General features: G+C 36.3%; 3 protein-coding genes across 5 annotated transcripts; 1 reads left to right on the top strand and 2 right to left on the bottom strand.

Moving 5' to 3' along the window:
• The first annotated feature begins 147 nt into the window (after positions 1–147).
• Positions 148–2,027, top strand: LOC132284292 (uncharacterized). Of its 3 annotated transcripts, XM_059786382.1 has the most exons (3): positions 148–395; positions 895–1,038; positions 1,111–2,027. In XM_059786382.1, exon 3 carries the CDS (start codon positions 1,238–1,240, stop codon positions 1,832–1,834), a length of 597 nt encoding a protein of 198 aa, XP_059642365.1. In that variant the 5' UTR covers positions 148–395; positions 895–1,038; positions 1,111–1,237; the 3' UTR covers positions 1,835–2,027. The 3 variants fall into 3 exon arrangements, with proteins under 3 accessions (XP_059642365.1, XP_059642367.1, XP_059642366.1); XM_059786384.1 differs by lacking the exon at positions 895–1,038; XM_059786383.1 differs by lacking the exon at positions 148–395 and having other exon boundaries at positions 417–1,038.
• Positions 2,028–6,322: 4,295 nt separating this feature from the next.
• Positions 6,323–11,056, bottom strand: LOC132286022 (serine/threonine-protein kinase ATM). The gene is made up of 2 exons (XM_059788276.1): positions 10,827–11,056; positions 6,323–10,614 (listed from the first exon to the last, which is right to left on the bottom strand). The coding sequence occupies exon 2, from the start codon at positions 10,511–10,513 to the stop codon at positions 6,620–6,622; it is 3,894 nt and encodes a 1,297-aa protein (XP_059644259.1). The 5' UTR covers positions 10,514–10,614; positions 10,827–11,056; the 3' UTR covers positions 6,323–6,619.
• A 1,956-nt stretch (positions 11,057–13,012) lies between these two features.
• Positions 13,013–17,270, bottom strand: LOC132281772 (iron-sulfur cluster assembly protein 1-like). Its single transcript, XM_059783440.1, has 3 exons — positions 16,872–17,270; positions 15,767–15,821; positions 13,013–13,364 (listed from the first exon to the last, which is right to left on the bottom strand). The coding sequence occupies exons 1-3, from the start codon at positions 17,173–17,175 to the stop codon at positions 13,205–13,207; spliced, it is 519 nt and encodes a 172-aa protein (XP_059639423.1). The 5' UTR covers positions 17,176–17,270; the 3' UTR covers positions 13,013–13,204.
• Between the last annotated feature and the right edge of the window lie 3,647 nt (positions 17,271–20,917).

The following is a 20,917-nucleotide window of genomic DNA, read 5'->3' as shown; positions in this document are numbered from 1 at the left end:
TTTATAATTTTAAATTGGGTTTATCAATTTGTTTTCTTTAAATTTCATTTTATCATATATAAATTTCAATTTCAATTTAGAAATTAAAGAATTGTTTAAAATGATATATTCCGTATATAATACACATTCTAAATTTTAGAATATTCTCGTTAGTGTAATCCACGAAGAAGCCACTTTCCCACATTTTAGAAATTTTGAACATTGCAAGTGGGGCAGCCCTACTCACTGAATTTTGTTATTTACATAATTATCAGCAATCTTGATTTTGATTTTGATTTTTGAATAAAAGCAAGTATTGTTTCCTAATCTAAATGTTTTGTTGGTCTGTTGAAGGGGAGCATATATTGATTGAGAAGGAGAACACTCATCTTGTTGAATGCGTCTTTTACTACCCAGTAAGCTTCTTGCTATGTTTTTTTTTGTGCTTGTTACTTGGACAATGTTACCATATAACTGGCATTATAAAACTTTGCATATTATGTATGATTTATTTTTATTCTTTTGTGATTTATTATTGCATGATTTGGGTTGCACGCGATATGTTTGAATGAATGCCCGTTTCAAAATATTCTTCCAACTTTAACCGTTTTGCCAATATTCTTTCAACTTTAACCGTTTTGCCAATGTTCTTATAAATTGGGAAAGCGGCTTAGATCAAGAAGTATTTTGGGTGTTTCAATTTCTTACTTTGCAACTGTCATATCACATTGGCAACTGATACATACATACACAGAACCTACAATAAAATTTGTGCTAGTTGAGAATGAAAAAAAAGGTGGAATTCTAGTTGATCACACCCAGACCAGAAGTGGGATTTGTTGTATTTGTTGATGCATTGACTACTGGATAGCCAAAATTTCATTCTTGATTTTGTCTTTTTTTTCTTTTCGAGAGGTTGGGAGAAGGAGTCATTTCTTGGTGCAATGATCCGGATAACAAACGATATGATGTGGGTTTGAATTTGAGAGCAAAAAATTATGCAAAATAATTTTAACATCTTCTTCTCCTAACATCTCGTGTCACCGAGATCAGCACCAGGTAATGGCCTATCTTGTGAGGGTTTTGGGAGGAGAGGAGTTTTGTTTATGCCTTCTTTATTCCCTTTTTCAGGTAAGATTCCTCTCAAATCATTACTGCCAAGTGAAGCAAGACCTCTCAGCTACACAGAATGCTAAAACTACATGATTAAAACACCACTTACTAGCCCTCATCATTTCATTACTTTCTGTTCTCACTAATGAACAAAACCATGAAGTTCGTTGCACTTCTCAGAACCGCTAGTGTACGTCCTACTCTTCCTGAAATAACTGGGCCTTTGCAATTCCGTTCCTTCCAACCTGACTTTGTTCCAAGAGATCCCAAGGCCAAGCCTAAAAGTTACAAATATCCACCCTTTTATGATCCATATGGCCCTAAAACTCCACCTTCTGAAAATATAATTCTGCTTGCTGAAAGAATTGCTTCCCTACTCCCTGAAGAACGTGTTCAGATCGGTCCCACTCTCAGAGATACACTTAGGCATCCGAAGATGCAACCAATTTCGGTTGATGGCATGGACTTGGGTCCCCTGGGAGGGATTAGTGCTGAATCTACAAAGGCTGAAGAGAAGAAGGCTGAGAAAACTGCATTTGATGTGAAGTTAGAGAAATTTGATGCTGCTGCAAAAATCAAGGTAATCAAAGAGGTCAGGGCTTTTACGAGCCTGGGATTGAAGGAAGCCAAAGACCTGGTCGAAAAGGTACCTGTTTTGCTCAAACGTGGAGTGGCCAAAGAGGAGGCAAATGCTGTGATAGAGAAGATGAAGGCTGCTGGGGGAGTTGCTATGATGGAGTGAAATTTGTTGCTCGTTTTGTAGTTTTTGTTTTGTTCCAACGAGTTATTTCATTGTTGGAAAGTGGTATTTCCCAATATTCTACTTCCTGACATTTGATTTAGAGTGAGCTATTAACCAGAAAATGATGTTTGCTTCTCAACGTCTTTTTTCCAAATCTAGCCTTTTCAAAATACAAGATTGGTCTTCACATTGATGAGAGAGTGTGGGAACAAATTCCAGGATCTGCTTTCAATGGCAAGAAAAGCCGTGTGTTCTGTGTAAGTTGTTTGCATGGTGAAACGTCCCAGTTGTCTTTCTTTACCTGGACAAACAAGTACCTAATAGATTTATTTTTATTTTATTCCGATGAATAAAATCTTAAATTTTATGGTAAGTATAAAACTACAATATAAAATTGTAAATTGATCACTTGATCATGCCTTGTGGACAAGATCAATGGAATAAAATTGTTTAGTCGTGCAGCATTCAATAAATTTAATTACATCCTGCCTGAGGTATGCAATTACAGAAGAATGCATATTTACCTACATAATTGAGTCATCAGTACAAGAGACCCGAGTCATCCCAACTCCACGTAGTCCTTGGACAATATCTGTAACATCATTACGCGATGGTTCTCAAAAGTTAGATGGAGTCGCATATGCTGCCATGCCAGGATGATTATGTTTGTGACTAGAATCAATAGTCATTTGATGATCTTGAAAGAGAACAGTTCTTAGATCCATGTTCCCAAACTAGTTCTGAGAGATCACTTTCAAAGAAGGCGGAGTGGAGAGACAGAGACCTGACACATATTTCTGCTTTCCACAATATGGTCCACCTTGCTGAATCAGTTCTCTGCTCCAGAGCTTTAAAGGATCCAATGTCAAGGAAGTATGGATTTCACTAGTAGCTACAACATCCACTCTATTCAGGAATACGGGATACCCCTCCATAACTTCCTGAAGTATTTTTCATACCTTCTGTTCTTTTTCCCGGATTTTACTCTTAGCAACTCCTATGGTCGAAGCAAGACGTTATTTAGTTCGACCACGAGTGATATACCCAAGTCTTCGTTGATTGAGAGCACCTTTGTGAGAATGCCAAATTGACCAAACAGGCGAATGCTAACAATATCCAACATCGTTACATTGCGTTTCAAAACAATGCTAGTTAGTACAGCGATGAGGGTTGTAAGGATTCCTAACCCTAACAAGTATATCACCCTCTCTAGCTGACCTCATGGACTGTGGATGCACAACCAGGGCACCAAAATATGCAGTTCAGCTGGCTCGTCACTTGCTAGATGTAACACAGGTTCTGCACATCGATGCATGTTAGGATCACCTGTCAAAACACCATCAATGTCCTTCCATACCTGAATTTCTCGCAACCACAACGCTTTACCAATAGTTGTGGCTGTCAGATCACTACCATCCCTAACCAATGTAGTCACTTCACAGGATCTCCTCCAGCCCTTTCCAAGGAATTGCAACATCAATAATCCAATCACTATGTAATTTCTTTGCAACATCTGGATACGTTGCTTCCAAAATCTCCGCATTTGTGAAGTCTATCTGTTGTTATAAATCCAAAATTCAAATGCATCATCATATTGCCGAGCTTTAACACCAATTTTATTCAAATATGCTGCAATTTTTTTTGTTGACATGCACTCTCGGAATGAGGCTGAGTAGTCCTTGCTTAGTGTCAACTCTTTCCCCATAGCAATTCCCTTCAGAAGTTGCTCCAATTCTTGTAGGTGTGTTGAAATAGTGGACCCCTTTTCTCTCGCCAATAAAAGCTTGTTGGTTGTCTGTCTCATGGCAGAGTGAATAAAATCACAAGCCCCGCCCCAACAAAAAAATATTAAGCCAGGCGCACAACATGAGGATGGTAGGAAGATTCAAAACTTCTACACACGAGCATGGAGTTATTTAGAATTTATATAGAATTCTATAGAGTAATCTAACACTGTATACGAAGATACTATAACCCAATTCTAGAATAGTCTTAACTGTTGATAAAACTGGTACACATCCTAATTATTCGTTGTAAAGCCTTTTTCCTATCAATAAAGTGGAGTTGATTTGCCCACACCAAGAGTGTTGTAAAACATGCTCTAAAAACTACAAATTACATCCACTCAAACTTTGTTTAAGCACATTTAGTTTAATAAATAAATTCTTGATAATTCTAAATGTCCGTGAAACTGAAGCAACATCCAAAATGTAGTAGAGTTTTAAGTTGTCATATTGAAAAAGAAAAAGAGATTCTCCTTCCATCGGTATTTTGTATTTTGGGATGGAGGGAGTAGATTAATATTTTAAAGGCGGATATACAATTTTGAATTTATAAATTCAAAAATTAATAAATCTCATTACTCTTAAAATAAATAAAAAGCATATAAATAGGAAACAAACAAAAACATAAATGAAGGCTAGAAAATGAGCTCTCTAAAAAAAATAAGATGTCAGAAATATATCTCCGTTACCAGATGAGCAGTAACAAAAAAAAAAAAAAAAAAAAAAATTGGATTGAAGTCTTATGACATAATTGTTTTCCAGACAAACCAAGCTCAATAAAAAAGCATTACATATGCTGCTTATCCCTTACAAGTAGATAGTTACCCTCTTAATAAGAATAAGAATATGAACAATCATGATATTTAACAGATTTAATGTTAGAAAGGGAGGAGATATCAATCTTGTGCATGTCTTAAAAGATTTCATGTAAAGCTAGAGAGATTTGAATTACTTTCGCCAGTACTATCCACCAGGCTTTTTACTATGAGCATTTAGTTTTGGATCAAGATCAATATTTGAATAAGGGTAGCGAGCGATAAACACCTCTATAGTATGCAAATAGGGTTTATAACCCCTTATAAATTTTTAAAAGTCCCTAATCTTTATTTTTTAGCGAGCATGGGTCTATTGTCAGTGGAGCAATAAAAAGACTAAAGTGCTCTTATGCGTTTTAAAGAAAAAAGGTAAATAAAATAAATAAATGTAAACTGACCGAAGTACCCTAACCAAAAATGATATCGCGTGGTTATATATAAAATGGTATAAGGACATTTTAGGGAGACCAAAATGGCAATTTAGGGGATTTGTTACTTAATATAGTCACGTACAAACATGACTACTTAAATATGATTTTCTAACATATTATACGAATTAAGTCTTTATATACCCATTTTTAAAACTTTAACGGACTTATATACCCAAAATAAATGTTAGGTGTGTTATTTGCCCAAATTTTAAATATTAGGGATGTTTTTCTCACTTTACCATTTGAATAATGACTCTTGCGCCACAATATTTTCTTAGCAACTAAAGTATTAAAACTAGAACCTTGGCATCAGTGATTCCTTCAGATCCATCAACTACTTTGCTAGACCTTTGTCCATAACATGGATAGGAGTGGGACTGATCCAGGATCTGCAGTCATTGGATTTGGGGGTCTGCCAAAATATGTCAATGGCATTTGAACTAAAGGATTCATGGGGAAGCTCAGAGCTTGTAGTATCACTGCTACTAGGACTTCGGCTGGCGAGGCATGGCTTATTTATTGCCGAATCTCTCTTATCAAAGTCCTAACCAATAGACACACTGGATACAAGGGAGAGCATGTTACAGAGGAAGTTGGGAGCTAGACCGAATTACCACAACTGTTGAAGCAGATCCATTTCCTTTCTATAAAAGAGAGAGTATATTGTCGTTAACACGAGCACGCGCACAGAGAGGAAGTTGTATTAAAGGGAATCTACAATGCTGTTAACTTCACATATCTGCTGCTGAAGTTATTCCATTGCAAGCTCTTGTTTTCCTGTATTACTCATTGATTTTACAGAAACTGCGGGTGGTGAATTAGATGGGCAGTCCCGAAGCCAATTTAGCCCTCAAGAGTGCCCCACAATTATTTTGAGTATATTGACCACCCCTTATGACTTTGCACATATACTTAGGAGCACTGCTACTGTGTCCAACATAATGCAAATGGACTTCAGAGAGATTGTAGGGGCAAATATAAGATCAAATAACCAGGAATGTGTCTCCTGGTCATAAACAATATTACAATCTTAGTGATATTTGTACAATCTGAAGAGGTTTTACCTTAGTTGCCAATAATTCATGTACAAGTTCAGGGTAGTGGTTTAAAATATGATCCAATGTTGGAGGTGTAATCGTAGAAAGAAAAAGAGTGATTGAAACTGATTATTACTTTGCAGTTTGACTAGTTGCCACCCAATGGCGCATCGGACATGTCAAATTCCCAAACCGCACCAGACACTATAATATAATAAAATTGAATTACTTTTATACATGTCCAACCAAAAACGTTAGCGGCGTATCTCGTACCTAATGTGAGAGAATAACATGGGTGCTGCACCTACGTTTGATCTAACATAGATTATTATGCACCGAACAGTTCTGTGACCTCTTGATTTCAGAGGACTCTGTCTGCTTATGGTCTGACTTTGCTAGTTTCAACAAAACAGAAGATATCTTTGTTAAACCAGCAATAATTTATCAGACTGGCAAAGCCAAACTGATTAATCTTGGCTCAATTGCAATTGGTAAAAATACATGTAGCTCCTAATCAAACACATTGCTCGTTATGCCCTCTCAAAAGCAATTAACTACAAAGGTTCCCAGTTCTACATCAACATTTGGAACACAAGAAGAGAGAGAATGTCAGCTGATACAAGAAAAAGAGCAGGGACTCGAAACAACCCGAGTCTACCAAAAAGTTAACATTACAGGCAGCCTAAACAGAAAGATTCATAGATAACAACATATGGAACTAAGAGGAGGAAGACGGACCGACCATGGTGCTCACCTTCTTCAGGAGGCCCTTAATCTCATTCTCCAAATTGGTTCTCATCTCTGGCGAAAGATTATCGCCTGCCTTCTCCAGCATTGACGTCATCATCTGAAGATTCTGTTTTATAAGGAAAAGGTCAGGTGCCTCGCCTTGGTGAGGTTTCAAACTAGATGGCTTTGCTGGGGACTTGAATCCCTCAATGGGCTGCAAGGCCAGAGGCGAATTAGTATCTGATTCCAAATCTTTATGAAGTCGGTAGCTGACAAGGGCTGGTCCAAAAGGGCTACTCTTTTCTAAACTCCGAAAGGCTTCTCCAGCATCAGCACTCTTTATGAAGACAACCTGGGCACTAACAGAATCATTCAAAACCTGTGTTTCTGATTCCTTCAACGGCCCAAAACCGCCAAATGTTGCAAGAAGAGCTGCTTTTGTTGGCATTGGAGATCCCGGGGCAAACTTCAGGAGAAGAATGGTCCCCAAAGATTCTCCAATAGTCTGCACATTATAATTATTAACACTGATATCTGGTACCCCAGAAAAAGGTTTATTTCTCCTTCTCCTCTTACGCTGGGGTTTACCATTGGCTGTGATGGAGTTCAGCTCTGGCAAATCTTTCCCTAATAAATTGGGATCAGTAGCATTCCCATTCAAATCTGGTATGGCAGAAGAAACTTTAGTCTTCAGAGAGTCTAATGATGTTTTCTCCTTTCTCTTTCGCTTCTTAGGCTCAGGCTTGGCACCAGGAGAGAGAAGGCCAAATAGTTTTGGATCATTCACCAAAGAGCTGCTTTCAGCATTCTTCACATTAACATCTGGTTGGCTAGCCACAAGTTCACTGTTCAGATGCAGTGAAGCAGCCGGTAGGCTAGCCGTAAGGTCAGTATTCAGATGCAGTGATGCAGCTGGTTGGCTAGCCGTAAGTTCAGTATTCTGATGCAGTGAAGCGGCTGGTTGGCTAGCCGTAAGTTCAGTATTCTGATGCAGTGAAGTGGCTGGTTGGCTAGCCCTAAGTTCAGTATTCTGATGCAGTGAAGCGGCTCCTTCCATCCCCTCCGTATTAATCAGCTCAGGGACACCTTGGAGTGAATATGAACCAATCACTGGCACATCTTTTAACAAGCCAAGTGTTGTTTGGTTTCTGATATCTGATAAGTGAAAAATACTTTTAGTCCTAGAACGCACTGAAGCAGTTCCATCCTTCCTTTTTTTCTTCTTTGGCTTAAGTTTATCTTGAGGTGCAATGGGACCCATGACCTGTGAATTTTCTGCCAAAGAGCTTGGTATTGGACTGTTTCCATTCAAATCCAGCCTGCTAGGCATTTTATTATCCTGCAGAAGCTCTGGAATCACTCCAGCTTTCTTCTTTCTCTTCTTCAGTGTTGGTGTACTTTGGGGAGCAAGACAGTTCATCGCCTGGAAATCTATTACCACCGAGCCACTTGTAGTAATGTTCTTGTTCATATCTGCTAAGCCAGGAGTAGAGTTAGTCTGCAAACCCACGGCTGATTCTCCCTTCTTCCTTTTCACCCTCCTTTTCAGTTTACCAACTGATAAGGGGTTGCTGATCTCCCGAGGATCTTTTCCTACTGCACCAGGATAGTTAGCATTTTTATTCACATCTGATGCACCAGTGGAAAGTTCGGTTCTCCAATGTTCAACAGTTGCTTCTTCCATTTCTTTTCCCCTCCCCTCCCGAACTTCACCTCCACATAAGGTCTGGCGAATATGAATCTCATTGTTAGATTTCTGATCAACCGTATGCTTTTCCATTTCATAGTAAGGATCACTATGAAACGACAATCTTCTGAACCCATTAAAAAATATCTCAACTGAAGCAAATTCTCTGTTTTCATTAGGATAGAGGCAATCCAAAGCAGCAAAACGAAGTTCAGAGAGCATTTCAGCCGAAGACGTACTGATTCTCTTAATTTTATCAGATGTATTATGCCCAGAAATGGCTTTCCTGGACGACTTCTTCTGTAACTTCTCGCCACTACACTTGACAATTGGAGGGGACCTCATAGACTGGCCAGCAGTGCCAATCTTGGCCAGTCCTGAATGAGAAACTTCCTTGCAGTCTTCCGTTTCATCTTCTTCTGGAATGGGAGAGCCTTTGCGACCCCATTTTAGTTTTACATATGGAGGTGACAAATACTTGCTCTTTTTTCTTTCTCTTGATTCATAGCAGCCCTTTTCAGACTTCCCTTCAATTCCCCCATCACCATTTTCTACACTGAATTTGCTCTCTGCTTTTGTTGGAGATACTGAGAGGCTGGTCATCTCCTCCGCAGATGGAGAAGCCAATTTACAGACATTAAGATCTGCAGCTTCATCACTTCCGCGTCTAGATTTAGCATCCTTGTTCCTTGCTCTGTTCCTAGATTTTAACGCTGGTTCACTTGAGTTAGTCCCCTCTTCGGTAACATCACTCCCACATTTCTCCGGCAAAACATCCTTCTCCTCACCAGAAAGCTTAGTTAGGTCTTCATGCTTCTGCTCTAAGACTGTATCCGTTGAACTCTCAGATTGCTTCCCTGATGCAAACTGGGAAGATCTGCCAAACCCATCTTCGTCACTGTCTTTAGCATCAGTTGAACTGCACAGTTGACTTATAGGCAGCTGGCAATGCCCTACAGCTTGAAGGAAGGCTGACAAATGATTTTGGATGACAGTAAACTCAAGCATACCAGGCATAGATATATGCTGGGCAAGAGATCTTACATATGCAAGAAAATTTTTAGGTTCAAACTGAGTAACCATATTTCCATTGAGTAAACCAGTTTGGCAGTCTCGAATTAACTCACCTTCCTCTGTTCCAGCATTTCCAAGCGTGGTTTGACTTTCTTTCAACATACAAGAACAAGACATCTCCAATTTTACACGTCGACCAATCTCATCCACCGCCTTCTCTACCGCACCAAGGAAGATTCTAGAGCTGATTTGCCTCGAAATCTGTTCAAAGTTCTCAATGAAGGGCTTCAACTGAGATGGGGAGCACCACAAAGAACCACCATTTCCAAAGCATCTAACTGGGAGGCAGTCCCTCTGGTCGGACTTTGCAGCATCCTTTGATGCATCTGAAGAATCATAAATCACTCCAGGCCACCAAGACTGAGTTTTGGTTTCAACCCATACAATATCACCTATTGAGAACTTGCATTTTTTATTAGCAATAGCCTCTTCCTCCCCTTCATTCCCTCCCTTTGCTTCCCCATCCATGGAGAAGTTTTTCATCACATGAATTTCAGAAATATTGGCACTCGGGTTTTTCCCATTATCATACAACAAAACCCTGTCTCTTTTGCACGAGTTTTCTTGACCAAAACAACCCCCTTGCAGCACTTGTTCCCCAGGCTTTGCTTCATCACTTTGTATAATTCCATTTATCGGACCGAAAACTTCAACAAATAAAGAAATATTTCCAGAAACTTCTATCTTCCTAGCTGATTCCACCCCATCCAGTTGTGTTGCCTTTCCTTCTTTTCTACCCTCCTCCATTAAAACATTTTCGATCACGATCTCGTTGCTCTCATTGACTGCTAAACCCCCTTCTGGAACTGATACATCCTCATTTTCTATTCCAGTGCTATTTGGTACCACTACACTTTCTCCCTCAAAATCAGATTCCAAGCAATCTTCTTTGAACCAACTTTCTGCAGCAGCATCTTCAATACCTTTGATTCCTTTTTCAATATCGACCGCAACTTCCACATTGCCCACTGCCATACCTTTAGCATTAGTATCACAATCAGCACCATTTGCTGTAACTGATACCTCAGAATCTGAAACTAGCCCAGAACACTTCTCACTCAAAACTGACAACCCATAAACTTCTTCTAGGGTTTTATCACAAGGGTTCTGAGCGTCATCCATTTTAGACACCGACAAAATCCCTATTTAGGATTTCAAGGAGTCTTAGGTTTCCAATCTCAAGGATGTTCCCAAAAGGTATCAGTCTCACATTAACTCCACAGCTGATTAGAAACAGAAACAGAAAAAATCAAAAATCAAGAATCAAAATCACTTCATGGCATTTGCTATTCATAGATAGATACCAAAACCATGAACAACAATATCTAAAAATAGAAACCCACTATAAATCAGAACAGAAACATATGCATCATATAAGAAGATATTAGATAAGCAAACTACAAAACATTAAAAAAAAAAAAGTAAATCTAAGTACCTGAAGAAAAATCCGAGGGTTTTGCATTTCTGATGAACTGAGTAGGGGCTAAGATTGGGAAATCTAAAGGAGACCGGTGACGAGAGTGAGTTTCCGGACGGAAATGATTAAAATTTTCAGAATTTTCTCGAGAAAATAATTTAGAAGAAAAGTAAAGCTATTAATGGGATGCCGTCAGATTTTGTGGCAGGGCTATTTGTTGCTGTCCGTATTCTAAGGTGCTTTTCTTTCTGGTTTATGCGGTACTGACAACATTTAAAAGAAAAAAAGGAAAATACGAACTAGTATGAATTAGGACACAATAGGAAATAAAATAATACTCGTAATATATTATCATACGTAGTATGTACCAACCATTTGATGTTTACTTATTTTATTCACCATTTCCTTAATGCAATACCAAAATTTAGACCGAGTTGGATGTGTACGTTATATTAATTTTGTTTTAATTTATAATTCTTCCCTTAAATTTTTTTTTTAAGGAGATAGGTAAATAATACAGTATTTTAAAATTTTATATATATATATATATATATATATATATATATATATATATATATTATCAAGTTGGAATATTTTTTAAAACATAAAAAGTAACAATGGAAAAACATTTATGATAATATACCAACAATAAAAGGATGGTGATTTTTTCTTTTTTCACACAACAAAAAAGAAAAAATTTGAATGTTAATTATCAAAAATACACACACAGGAGAATGTTTAGTTTTATAATTTACCAAAAACCAACCATGGACCACCAATGGCCTTGGTGGAGTGGTATATTCACACCAGAATGTTTAGTTTTAGAATTTACCAAAAAAAAAAAAGAATGGACTACCGATAACCTTGTGGTCCAGTGGCATATTCTCAAAGTGGATGGTGAAGCGGAGTCGAATTGAGTGTTAGACGAGTTAGACGGTTGCCTAAGACCCCAATCAATAAGAAGGTCTCATAATTGTTTATTTATATATATTATAACTTTTCTAAAATAATTATAGTATTTTCTTTAATTATTAAACTTCAACGTATATAGAAATTTGACAATTGACCTAAAAAATTTCTATTCTTTATTTTTTTGCGGGTCCCCAAATTTTTTTTTCTTTATACATTATAACTTACCTAAATATTTTATTTTCTTATTTCATTAAACCTCAACAAATACAAAATTTAATAATGTGCACAAAATATTTCTATCCTTGTATTATCTTTTTTTTTCTCTCTCTCATCAGCATATATAAACACACATTAAAATTAAATATTAAATATATATTTAAGTTTTTTTTTTTTCATCTTCTCCACAATTACAATTTACAATCTCACTCCGGAAGAAGATTTTGAATATACTTATATTTTATTAAAAAAAATTATTGGAACATTAGACCAAATTATTCGAAATCAGTTTTTATTATTTTATAACTTAATTTAGTTTATAGTTTTATTAATTTTTGTTATCATAAAATTATATATTTTGTTTATAATTTTTATTTATATTGTTAAATATGACTATTAGAAAGCACATACATAGCCAATTAATTAACAATAGAACTAGAGTTTGGAAAAATTTTAGTGATAGGTTTAAAAATCACAAAACAAATAATTAACTACATAAATATATGAATAGATTTAATTAAAAAGTCACTTTATTTTTTTCGGCCTAAGGCCGCCCCTTTGGTGAAGGTAAAAGCCTCCAAATGAGTAAAGTCTTACTCATCAGAGTGGATGACGAAAGTAGAAACCTCCAAATAAACAAAATGGGTGTGTATGTAATTTTCTTGTTATCATTTTTAGAACGGGCTCGGAAGCAACCTAACCACTAAGTAACACGCAGCACTTGCCAAAATGTTACATTGTTACTCTGTCCAGTTCTGAGTCAAAGACAAGACTGATGCGGGAAAACTAATACATAATAGATTACAAAACTAGCTGGTTCATGTCTGCAGAAAAACTGTACGTGTTTCCAGTCGCTGATTTTCTACCGGTTGTTGATCTACGCCATTGGTATCATAACAATGGTTTTTCCTTTTTTTAAAAAAAATAATAAAAAGTCATGCACCTATGGGTAAAAAGGACCAATAATAATGGTCATCAAAGGTCAATAATAAAATCAACAAAGGTCATTCATCCGCATTATCAGAAAACGCATATATATATATAAAAGGCAACATATTTTAGGTAGTGCACCAGTCTTCTCTGAATAGTAATTTACATTAAAACACAAGTTCTGTTTTTCGTGAAATTACATTCCTGAAACAAGTCTTCTATTGGAGTTTCAAGTACAATCCATCATTATTGCCAAAAAAAGAAAAAACATAAAGGCTAAAAGACCACAATATTTTTTTCAAACATTGTGATTTTCTATTTTCACAAGCACACCACCATCAAGCATCAGCAGCCTTCTCAACAGGTGCTGCCTCTGGAGTTGTACCTGATTTTGCACGCTTTGCTTCATAATCTTTCACAGCAGCTTTTATCGCATCCTCAGCAAGCATGCTGCAATGCAGCTTAACCGGTGGAAGAGAGAGATGCTTTGCAATTTCCCTGCATTATCATCAAAAATCACAAAATTTCAGAAGCTGAAAGCAGCCAGCATGAATATAAATAAATTGTGTTTACAAACTCTTTAAGGTTGAAACAATATGCAAGCACACAACCTACCCCAAAACATAGTAGAGCAGAAAAAAAAACCACATACAGGAAAGGAGGCCCTTTGAGAAAGGCATTTGGGCTAATCAAGGTGTTGGTATTTGTTCCACAAAATGGAAGATGTAAAAATACTAACCACAAGTCTAGCCTAGTGGTACTACCTCATCTTTCAAAGTGGAAATTGGGGGTTCAAGTCCTCATGAGGTTCCAACTAGAGAAAAAATAAAAAATAAAAATACCATCTTAACTTTTTTTTTCTTTTTGATAAGAGTATTAAAATACCAGCTTAACAATTTAAAAAAAATTGTTTCATGAAATGAAGGCACTAACAGGATAACACAAATCAGGAAATAAATACCAAAGCTTCTCCATATTTCATTTTACACAATGAAAGTTCACACAACACATCTTTCACAATCGAATAAATAAAGTTGCTCAATGAAAAAACTAAGTTTACAAGACTCATTTACCACTCCATTCTCAATTCAAGTCAATTGAGGTCTATATACCAAACCCAAATTCCCTTTCAATCATCTCCTTGAATTCCAGAAAAATATTCCCAAGTAAAATTTTTAGTTGCACGTTCTTAATTACAAGGTATGACCAGTAAAAAAGACCACTGATATTTGCTTTTGTTTTTGTACTTCATAAAGGTGAAGAAAAATATAAAAATTCGTTTTGATATATGCTTCTCTTTCAGTGTTCTACCAAAACAGTTTCTAGATGGCTTATCCACCATGTCGCCATATACATTCCAAAAGTATTGGCTTGAGAAATAAATATCTATATGATGAAACAAGAAAATATGCAGACATATATATGATGTTAGTATGATTTCTACATGTCTAAGCATTAAAAGATACTGCTACTTGCCAAGAAATTGCTCGCTACAAGAAACAATTATTATTTATAAAATCATTCGACATTCCAAGTTTCCAACTTATAGTACTAACTTAAGAAAAGTGAGATTAATACACCAGAAGTTCCACATCCCTGCATTGAACAGATGCCGAATATGCTTTCCAGAGTATCAAGTAAGCAGTGTCTACGTGTTAACAATTAAAAACGATCTTCAAATTATGGTTACATTCATGACGCATGGCACCTGGGAAACCCTTGGTATAAATATCTGAGGCGAATGGGTTATGGATACAATTTTTTTAACAATTAATCATGCTACTTAACTAATATAGAATATAGATCCAGTGTCTGCTAGCTCGACCCAGACGAGATAATCTAAGCCCATGATTGGTTGGTGGATAAGGGAGCTCTGATTTTACCAGATACACACACCCGCGTCATTCCTCATTTGGATTTAACACTTTTCCATATTGAACATGCGATAACTTAACGATGCTTAGTAAAAGATACAGATGTGAGACTCCCTGATACCAAGGGGTGGTACAGGTCATGCTGAAAGTACTTGGTCCTTCATTGGGAATAAGGCCAAATAGAGTTCAATGATCGTTTAATCATCAAAGTTAATATATCTTAGCCTGTATTCTCGGATATGCTGATTAGCCTTGCATTCCAGTTGATGTTCCTTTGATTTACCATAAACATGTCAATTATAAAATGCAAAATATATACTTCAATGTGGAACACATAAACATGTCAATTATCAATTTTTTCCAATTCCTTTTTTTTTCCCCACCAGAAATTATTATTATTTTTTCCCCCAATTCTTAATGGCCAATAAAGATACTGTGTTTTATCATTCTTGTCATCATTAAGGTTATCCCACATGAGTTATATCTTTGCTTATGCTTGCAGTTTAGTAAATTCTAATTTAAGGGGATATATCATATTATCAAGTCATTAATGAAATCTTATGACCATTGTTCAGCTTTGCTTTGGAGTTTTAAAAAATAATTTCAGAACGTATTGCAAAGAGGTGTAGAGGGAGGCCAAAACAATGATTAGTAGTGACAATCATTGTTAATATTACAAAATTATAGCCTCAAATGCTACAGTTGAAGGTGATTAAACCAGAATAATAAATTTAATACAGGCAATGGTCCAAATTTGTCAATAAGGCAGCAGAAGATTTAAATATTTAGCGAGAACATTGAATTTTCAATGATTAATTCATTTAACTTCAACATAGAGCCGAAGAACCACAATACCACACAGCAATTACTTAAGAAGTGAACCATGCATTTGAAGCACAAAAAAATTACCAAGAGCACCTGACAGAATAACCCATCCAAGACATGCACAAAATGAATCATTGGTACTACACAATATATCAAATAACATGAAAGTATTAGAGTCAAAATAGTGAATAGAACACTCACGTATTCTTGATAGTTAGAACTTCTTCCATTTGTCTTCCCTTCACCCATTCAGTAGCTGAAAATGAGAAAAAAGAACAATTACATTTACAAATGCCAAATGCTCTATGTTTGTATTCTTAGTTAATAAAACAGTTTAAAACACAAGATTGGTAGAAAACCCATAATAAAATTTTAGCAACCAACTTCAAGCATATATAATCCTCCCTGGAATAGTCACATTATTCATTGCAAACAAAATGTCATCTTTAAAAAATTAGATTTGATACCCAGCAAAATTCATATATCACACAAATTTTAACCAACCAGTCTGACAGCTTTATTGCATCTAGGAGAAGCAACATCATTAGCTTGCCCCTTTATGAGGTAGTTGCTTGGAAAACCCAACACGTGCCAATCTGAAACTTGGCAGCAATTATCATTTCAGTTAAAACAACCTCCAAGTCGCAATCCAAACATTTTGGGTGATCATAGTCCTATATAAGAATTCTCATATATTCAATTCAAATAAACTGTAGACGTATTGCCAAAACTTCAAACCTAAGCCCAGTCAAGATTCCACCCACAAATAGCACATAATAGAAGAAAAACACTGTGAGAAGTGAACCAGAAATAGCACATAATAGAAGAAAAACATTGTGAGAAGTGTAATGACGATCAACCAGAACAAAGGCAACCAAAGCAATGAGCCATTTCTTGTAAAATCATTTTCTTTAATTCTTCAGTGGTCTGAATGAATCAACCCTTTCTTAAGCCAATAAATTATCACTTAATATCCACAAAGGATCATCCATCCCTGAATAATTGAAAATTTTCAAAACATATACTCCCTTCAGCATCTTAATCGAGAAAAACAAAAGAGTAATCATGACCAAATTCAATCAACTAAAGCAACCAATTCCACAATCAAAAGATATTCATTTGTTTCCAATGAAAATGTTTCCAGCTAATTTTTTTTTCCTAACGGAAATTTCCCAGAAGTTTCCAATTCACACAACAAACGAATCGACGAGAATAATTGTTCCACAAACTACAAACATATAAATATATTGCTTTATACACACATACATATCCATGTGTGTGTTTCAAGAATTTTATGAAGACTTACCAACGGAGGAAGAAGCAATAGCCGAACCGCAACCGAAAGTCTTGAAGCACGCATCGACGATCTTGCCAGACTCGTCATCGACCTTGATCTGGAGCTTCATGACATCACCACACGCCGGAGCACCGACAAGGCCCGTGCCGACCGTCGGATCATTCTTGTCGAAGGATCCTACGTTGCGGGGGTTGTTGTAGTGATCGACGACCCTCTCGTGGTAGAATCGCTGCAGAACCTGCGTCACAGGAGTTTGGGATTGGGACCTCCCAAACCCTAACCCTAGAGCTCTCTTCCCAGCGTTTCTCAACATTTGGATTCGATTTGCTGTTGATGTGAAGATCAGAGCTTTTCTAGGTTTTGCGGTGATTTATTTTTAGAGGAGGAAATAAGGCGGTTATAGAAGAGAGATATTTGTGTGGAAGTGGTGAGTTAACAACAAGTGTCCGTCTCTATCGTACCCGGAATATTGGAATAGATTTTTTTTTTTTTCAGATATTGGAATGGATTTACATAGAAGCTCCTGGCCACTAAAATTCTTCTCTATATTTTTAATGGTAAATAGAAATGATGATTTCTTTTATGAGTCTATATTTTTAATGGTAAATAGAAATGATGATTTCTTTTATGAGGTTTTTTTTTTTTTTTTTATAGTTATTTGAAAAAGGAGGTTATATGAAAATTTTACCCTCAAAAAATTTATATTAAAACTTATTTATAATAAAATTACATTTTTTCATTAATAAAAAGCATATTCACACACATACTTATTAAAAAATACCATGACTACACAAACTTTGATAATAACAAAAATCACATAGATGAGTCCAATTTTTTTTTTTTTTTTTTTCAAGTAAAATGACATAAATCACTGGTATTTTATTTTTATTATTTACTTTCATTTTTTATTTTTCATAAGTCCCCAACTTTTCACTTGATGCGATCAAATTAAAAGGTTATATTTGATTGACTTGTATTAGTTTATTTTTAAAGTATTTTGAATTGAATTCTTATATTGAAAGGAAAAAAGATTATTATTATTATATATATATATATTTTTAAAGTTTGGATATTATGAAAAGAAAATGTTCAGGAAAATTAGGATTCTCCCAATTATTGTTATTATTATTATTATTTTTATTTTTAAAGTTTGGATATCATGAAAAGAGAATGTTCAGGAAAATTAAGAATCTCACAGGTGGTTATTTTCCTCGAAAATGACGTGAAAGTTTTTCAATCTTTTTATTTCACATTCTTATTTTATCCAACAACTTCATCATTAATTACATATCAATAATAACTTGATTAGTTTGTCTTGTTGACTTGTTTCCATCATATTATATTATATTGTATTATATTATATATATATATATAATTACTAATTAATTTTTTATTATTCTATTATTTATTTTATTATTTTATAAAAATAATAATAATTTAGGTAAGTACAAATATTTTTAGTAATTTTCATGCTATTCAAACTATAATATAATAATTTATTGCAATAAATTTTTATCATAATTGAATATGTCGTAGATGTTAGATTTTTTTTTTTTCTCATTCACTTAATTTAACTTTTCTTTTCATTTATTTTCTTGTTAGTTCCATGTAACCAAATGGAGCCTTTTATCACAAAGTGATTCCTAAGACGTTTAGAGGATGGAAGACATGCGTACTGATTGGCAAAGAGCAGAGTTTGACTGGGAATGGTTACGGGAAAGGGGCGTGCAGGAGCACAGGATGGTACCTCTTCAGAGTTCAGGTAGGTCGACTCGGTTGAGTGCGATGAGCTTGTCATTAGTCGTGGACTTGACTATGAAGAAGGGAGTTGGCTATCCCTGCACAAACTGGTCGGGAGTCGGAGCCGTTCCCCTGTGAGACCAAGGCAGGTCGAAACCAGTCAGCATGTATCCTTGGGAGGGCAGGTCGTGGTAACTGACCAGGGCTCTTGCACGAGTTGAAACAACGCTTTGGTGCCGCACGGGCCGTGCCGCTGCGCCAAATCTCTAGGCCTGTGACAAATGGTATCAGAGCAAGACTTGGGGTAAAGCACGGTGGGGTACCCCCTTGTCAGTCCGGGAGGGGTCAGAGAATGAAGACGGTGCACTGAAGCTACGTCGATAAAGAGGAATCAATGTAGTTGGGGGGAAAGCCTCCATCTCCCCTGGAAGAGGCGTCTGTTGAAGTTGAGCGCTGGAGGGCCACGCGCACCAAAGTTCGTGCTTAGTCTTGAGTAATGCAAACCATGGTGAAGGGCGAGCATCAAATCGGCATGAGGCCTTTGCTTGCTCGGGATGTCGTGGAGGCGGCATGACGAAGAAGAGTCATGTCCTTAAGGAGTGGACGTCCCCTTGTTCCTAGGCCTATCATTGGGCGAATGCAGCGTAGGGAGCTGTACAAGGAAGCGATGGTGGGAAGACGAGCATACCGGTTGGAGGCAGACCTTAGAAGGGAGTGGACGCAGTAGTGAAGCGCCACACTGCGACGAGGGCGTCGCAGGATTTGGGCGGGGGAGAGTGTCACGAAGTGATTCCTAAGACGCTTGGAGGATGAAAGACACGCATGCTGGTTGGCAAAGAGCAGAGTTTGACTGGGAATGGTTCCAGGGAAGGGGCGTGCAGGAGCATGGGATGGTACCTCTTCAGAGTTTAGGTAGGTCGACTCGGTTGAGTGCGAGGAGTTTGTCGCTGGTCGTGGACTTGACTATGAAGAAGGGATTTCGCCATCTCTGCACAAACTGGTCGGGAGCTGGAGCCGTTCCCCTGATGAGACCAAGGCAGGTCGAAACCAGTCAGCATGTATCCTTAAGAGGGCAGGTCGTGGTGGCTGACCAGGGCGCTTGCGCGAGCTGAAGCAACGCCTTGGTGCCGCACAGGCCGTGTCGCTGTGCCAAATCTCTAGACCCGTGACACTTTGCTTTGCTTGGAATAAATTATTTTAGGATTTGGAAATGAATCGAAATTAGAAAAGGAATTGGAATTAAAATTAAATTCCATTTCTATGTTTAGAATCAATTGAATTTGAAGTTGGATTTAAAAGGGTATTTGGAATAAAAATAATATTATACCATTTTTGCCCTTATTTATATGATAAATAAAATATTTATTTTATTGTCAAATGTGCTCCAAAAGTTACATCAAATAGACAAACAAAAAGAAGGACTAAATGATATAACTGAAATATAAAATTTATTTATTTAACAGATCACGTAAAAAAAAAAGAGCAATTATTTTTTAATTAAAAAACTAACTTATTAAACATCACCAACATACTTAAAAAAAATCACTAAAAAGTAAAATAACGCTGGTAAACAGTTATATGAGATAATAGTATGGAATTACTTAAATAACGTTGGAGATAGAGATATGCTAGTATATATTTAATAGGATAGGGTTAAATGAGAAGAAGACGGTTGGAGATTGAAATAGGTTAAGTAGATATTAAAAGATTAATTAAGATAATATCGTATTTATATTCGGAATCCCGTTAAATCCTGTTGTTTTAGACAGAATTTGAAACACATCAAAAACAGTATTTGAAATCCCATAACTTTAAAATCCCATTCACAATCCAATAATTCCAAACACTATAAATCCTATTTCTAAATCCAAATCCTATTAAATCCAGCATTCCAAACACAGCGAGGTTTTGGTCAAGTAAGAAAAGAAGAAGAAGAAGAAGCATAATAATGTATAATATTTTTGTGGTCAACTAGGGTGACATGAACTTCTTAAAGTAGTTCATATTTTATCACGAGACACGTATAGTCTCTCCATCCCATATACATCAAATAATTATCAAGTTATGTGGTAGGTCTTTGCCATTTTGCTTGAGTTAATAAAGTTTGTGTCCTCCAAAATTAAAGAAGAATTCATAAAAATTATTACGAGCCAGTTCAATTAGGAGTGGTAATTCGTGTTCATGTTATGTCGATGTAAGGGTATTATACTAAATAGGTAAATTTAAACCTAACTTATTTAATAATCGTGTCAAGAATCATTAACAATAACCAAACCCGTTTATTAAACAGGTAAACGTGTTAATCTGTTTATCAA

This window comes from Cornus florida, unplaced genomic scaffold (assembly GCF_030987335.1).
Source record: "Cornus florida cultivar Cherokee Brave unplaced genomic scaffold, ASM3098733v1 CherokeeBrave_3.0.0_Hap2_Chr11, whole genome shotgun sequence".
In the NCBI taxonomy this organism is placed as follows: Eukaryota; Viridiplantae; Streptophyta; class Magnoliopsida; order Cornales; family Cornaceae; genus Cornus; species Cornus florida.
Note: the sequence above shows the minus strand (reverse complement) of the source record. Positions and strands in the feature narration are given on the sequence as shown.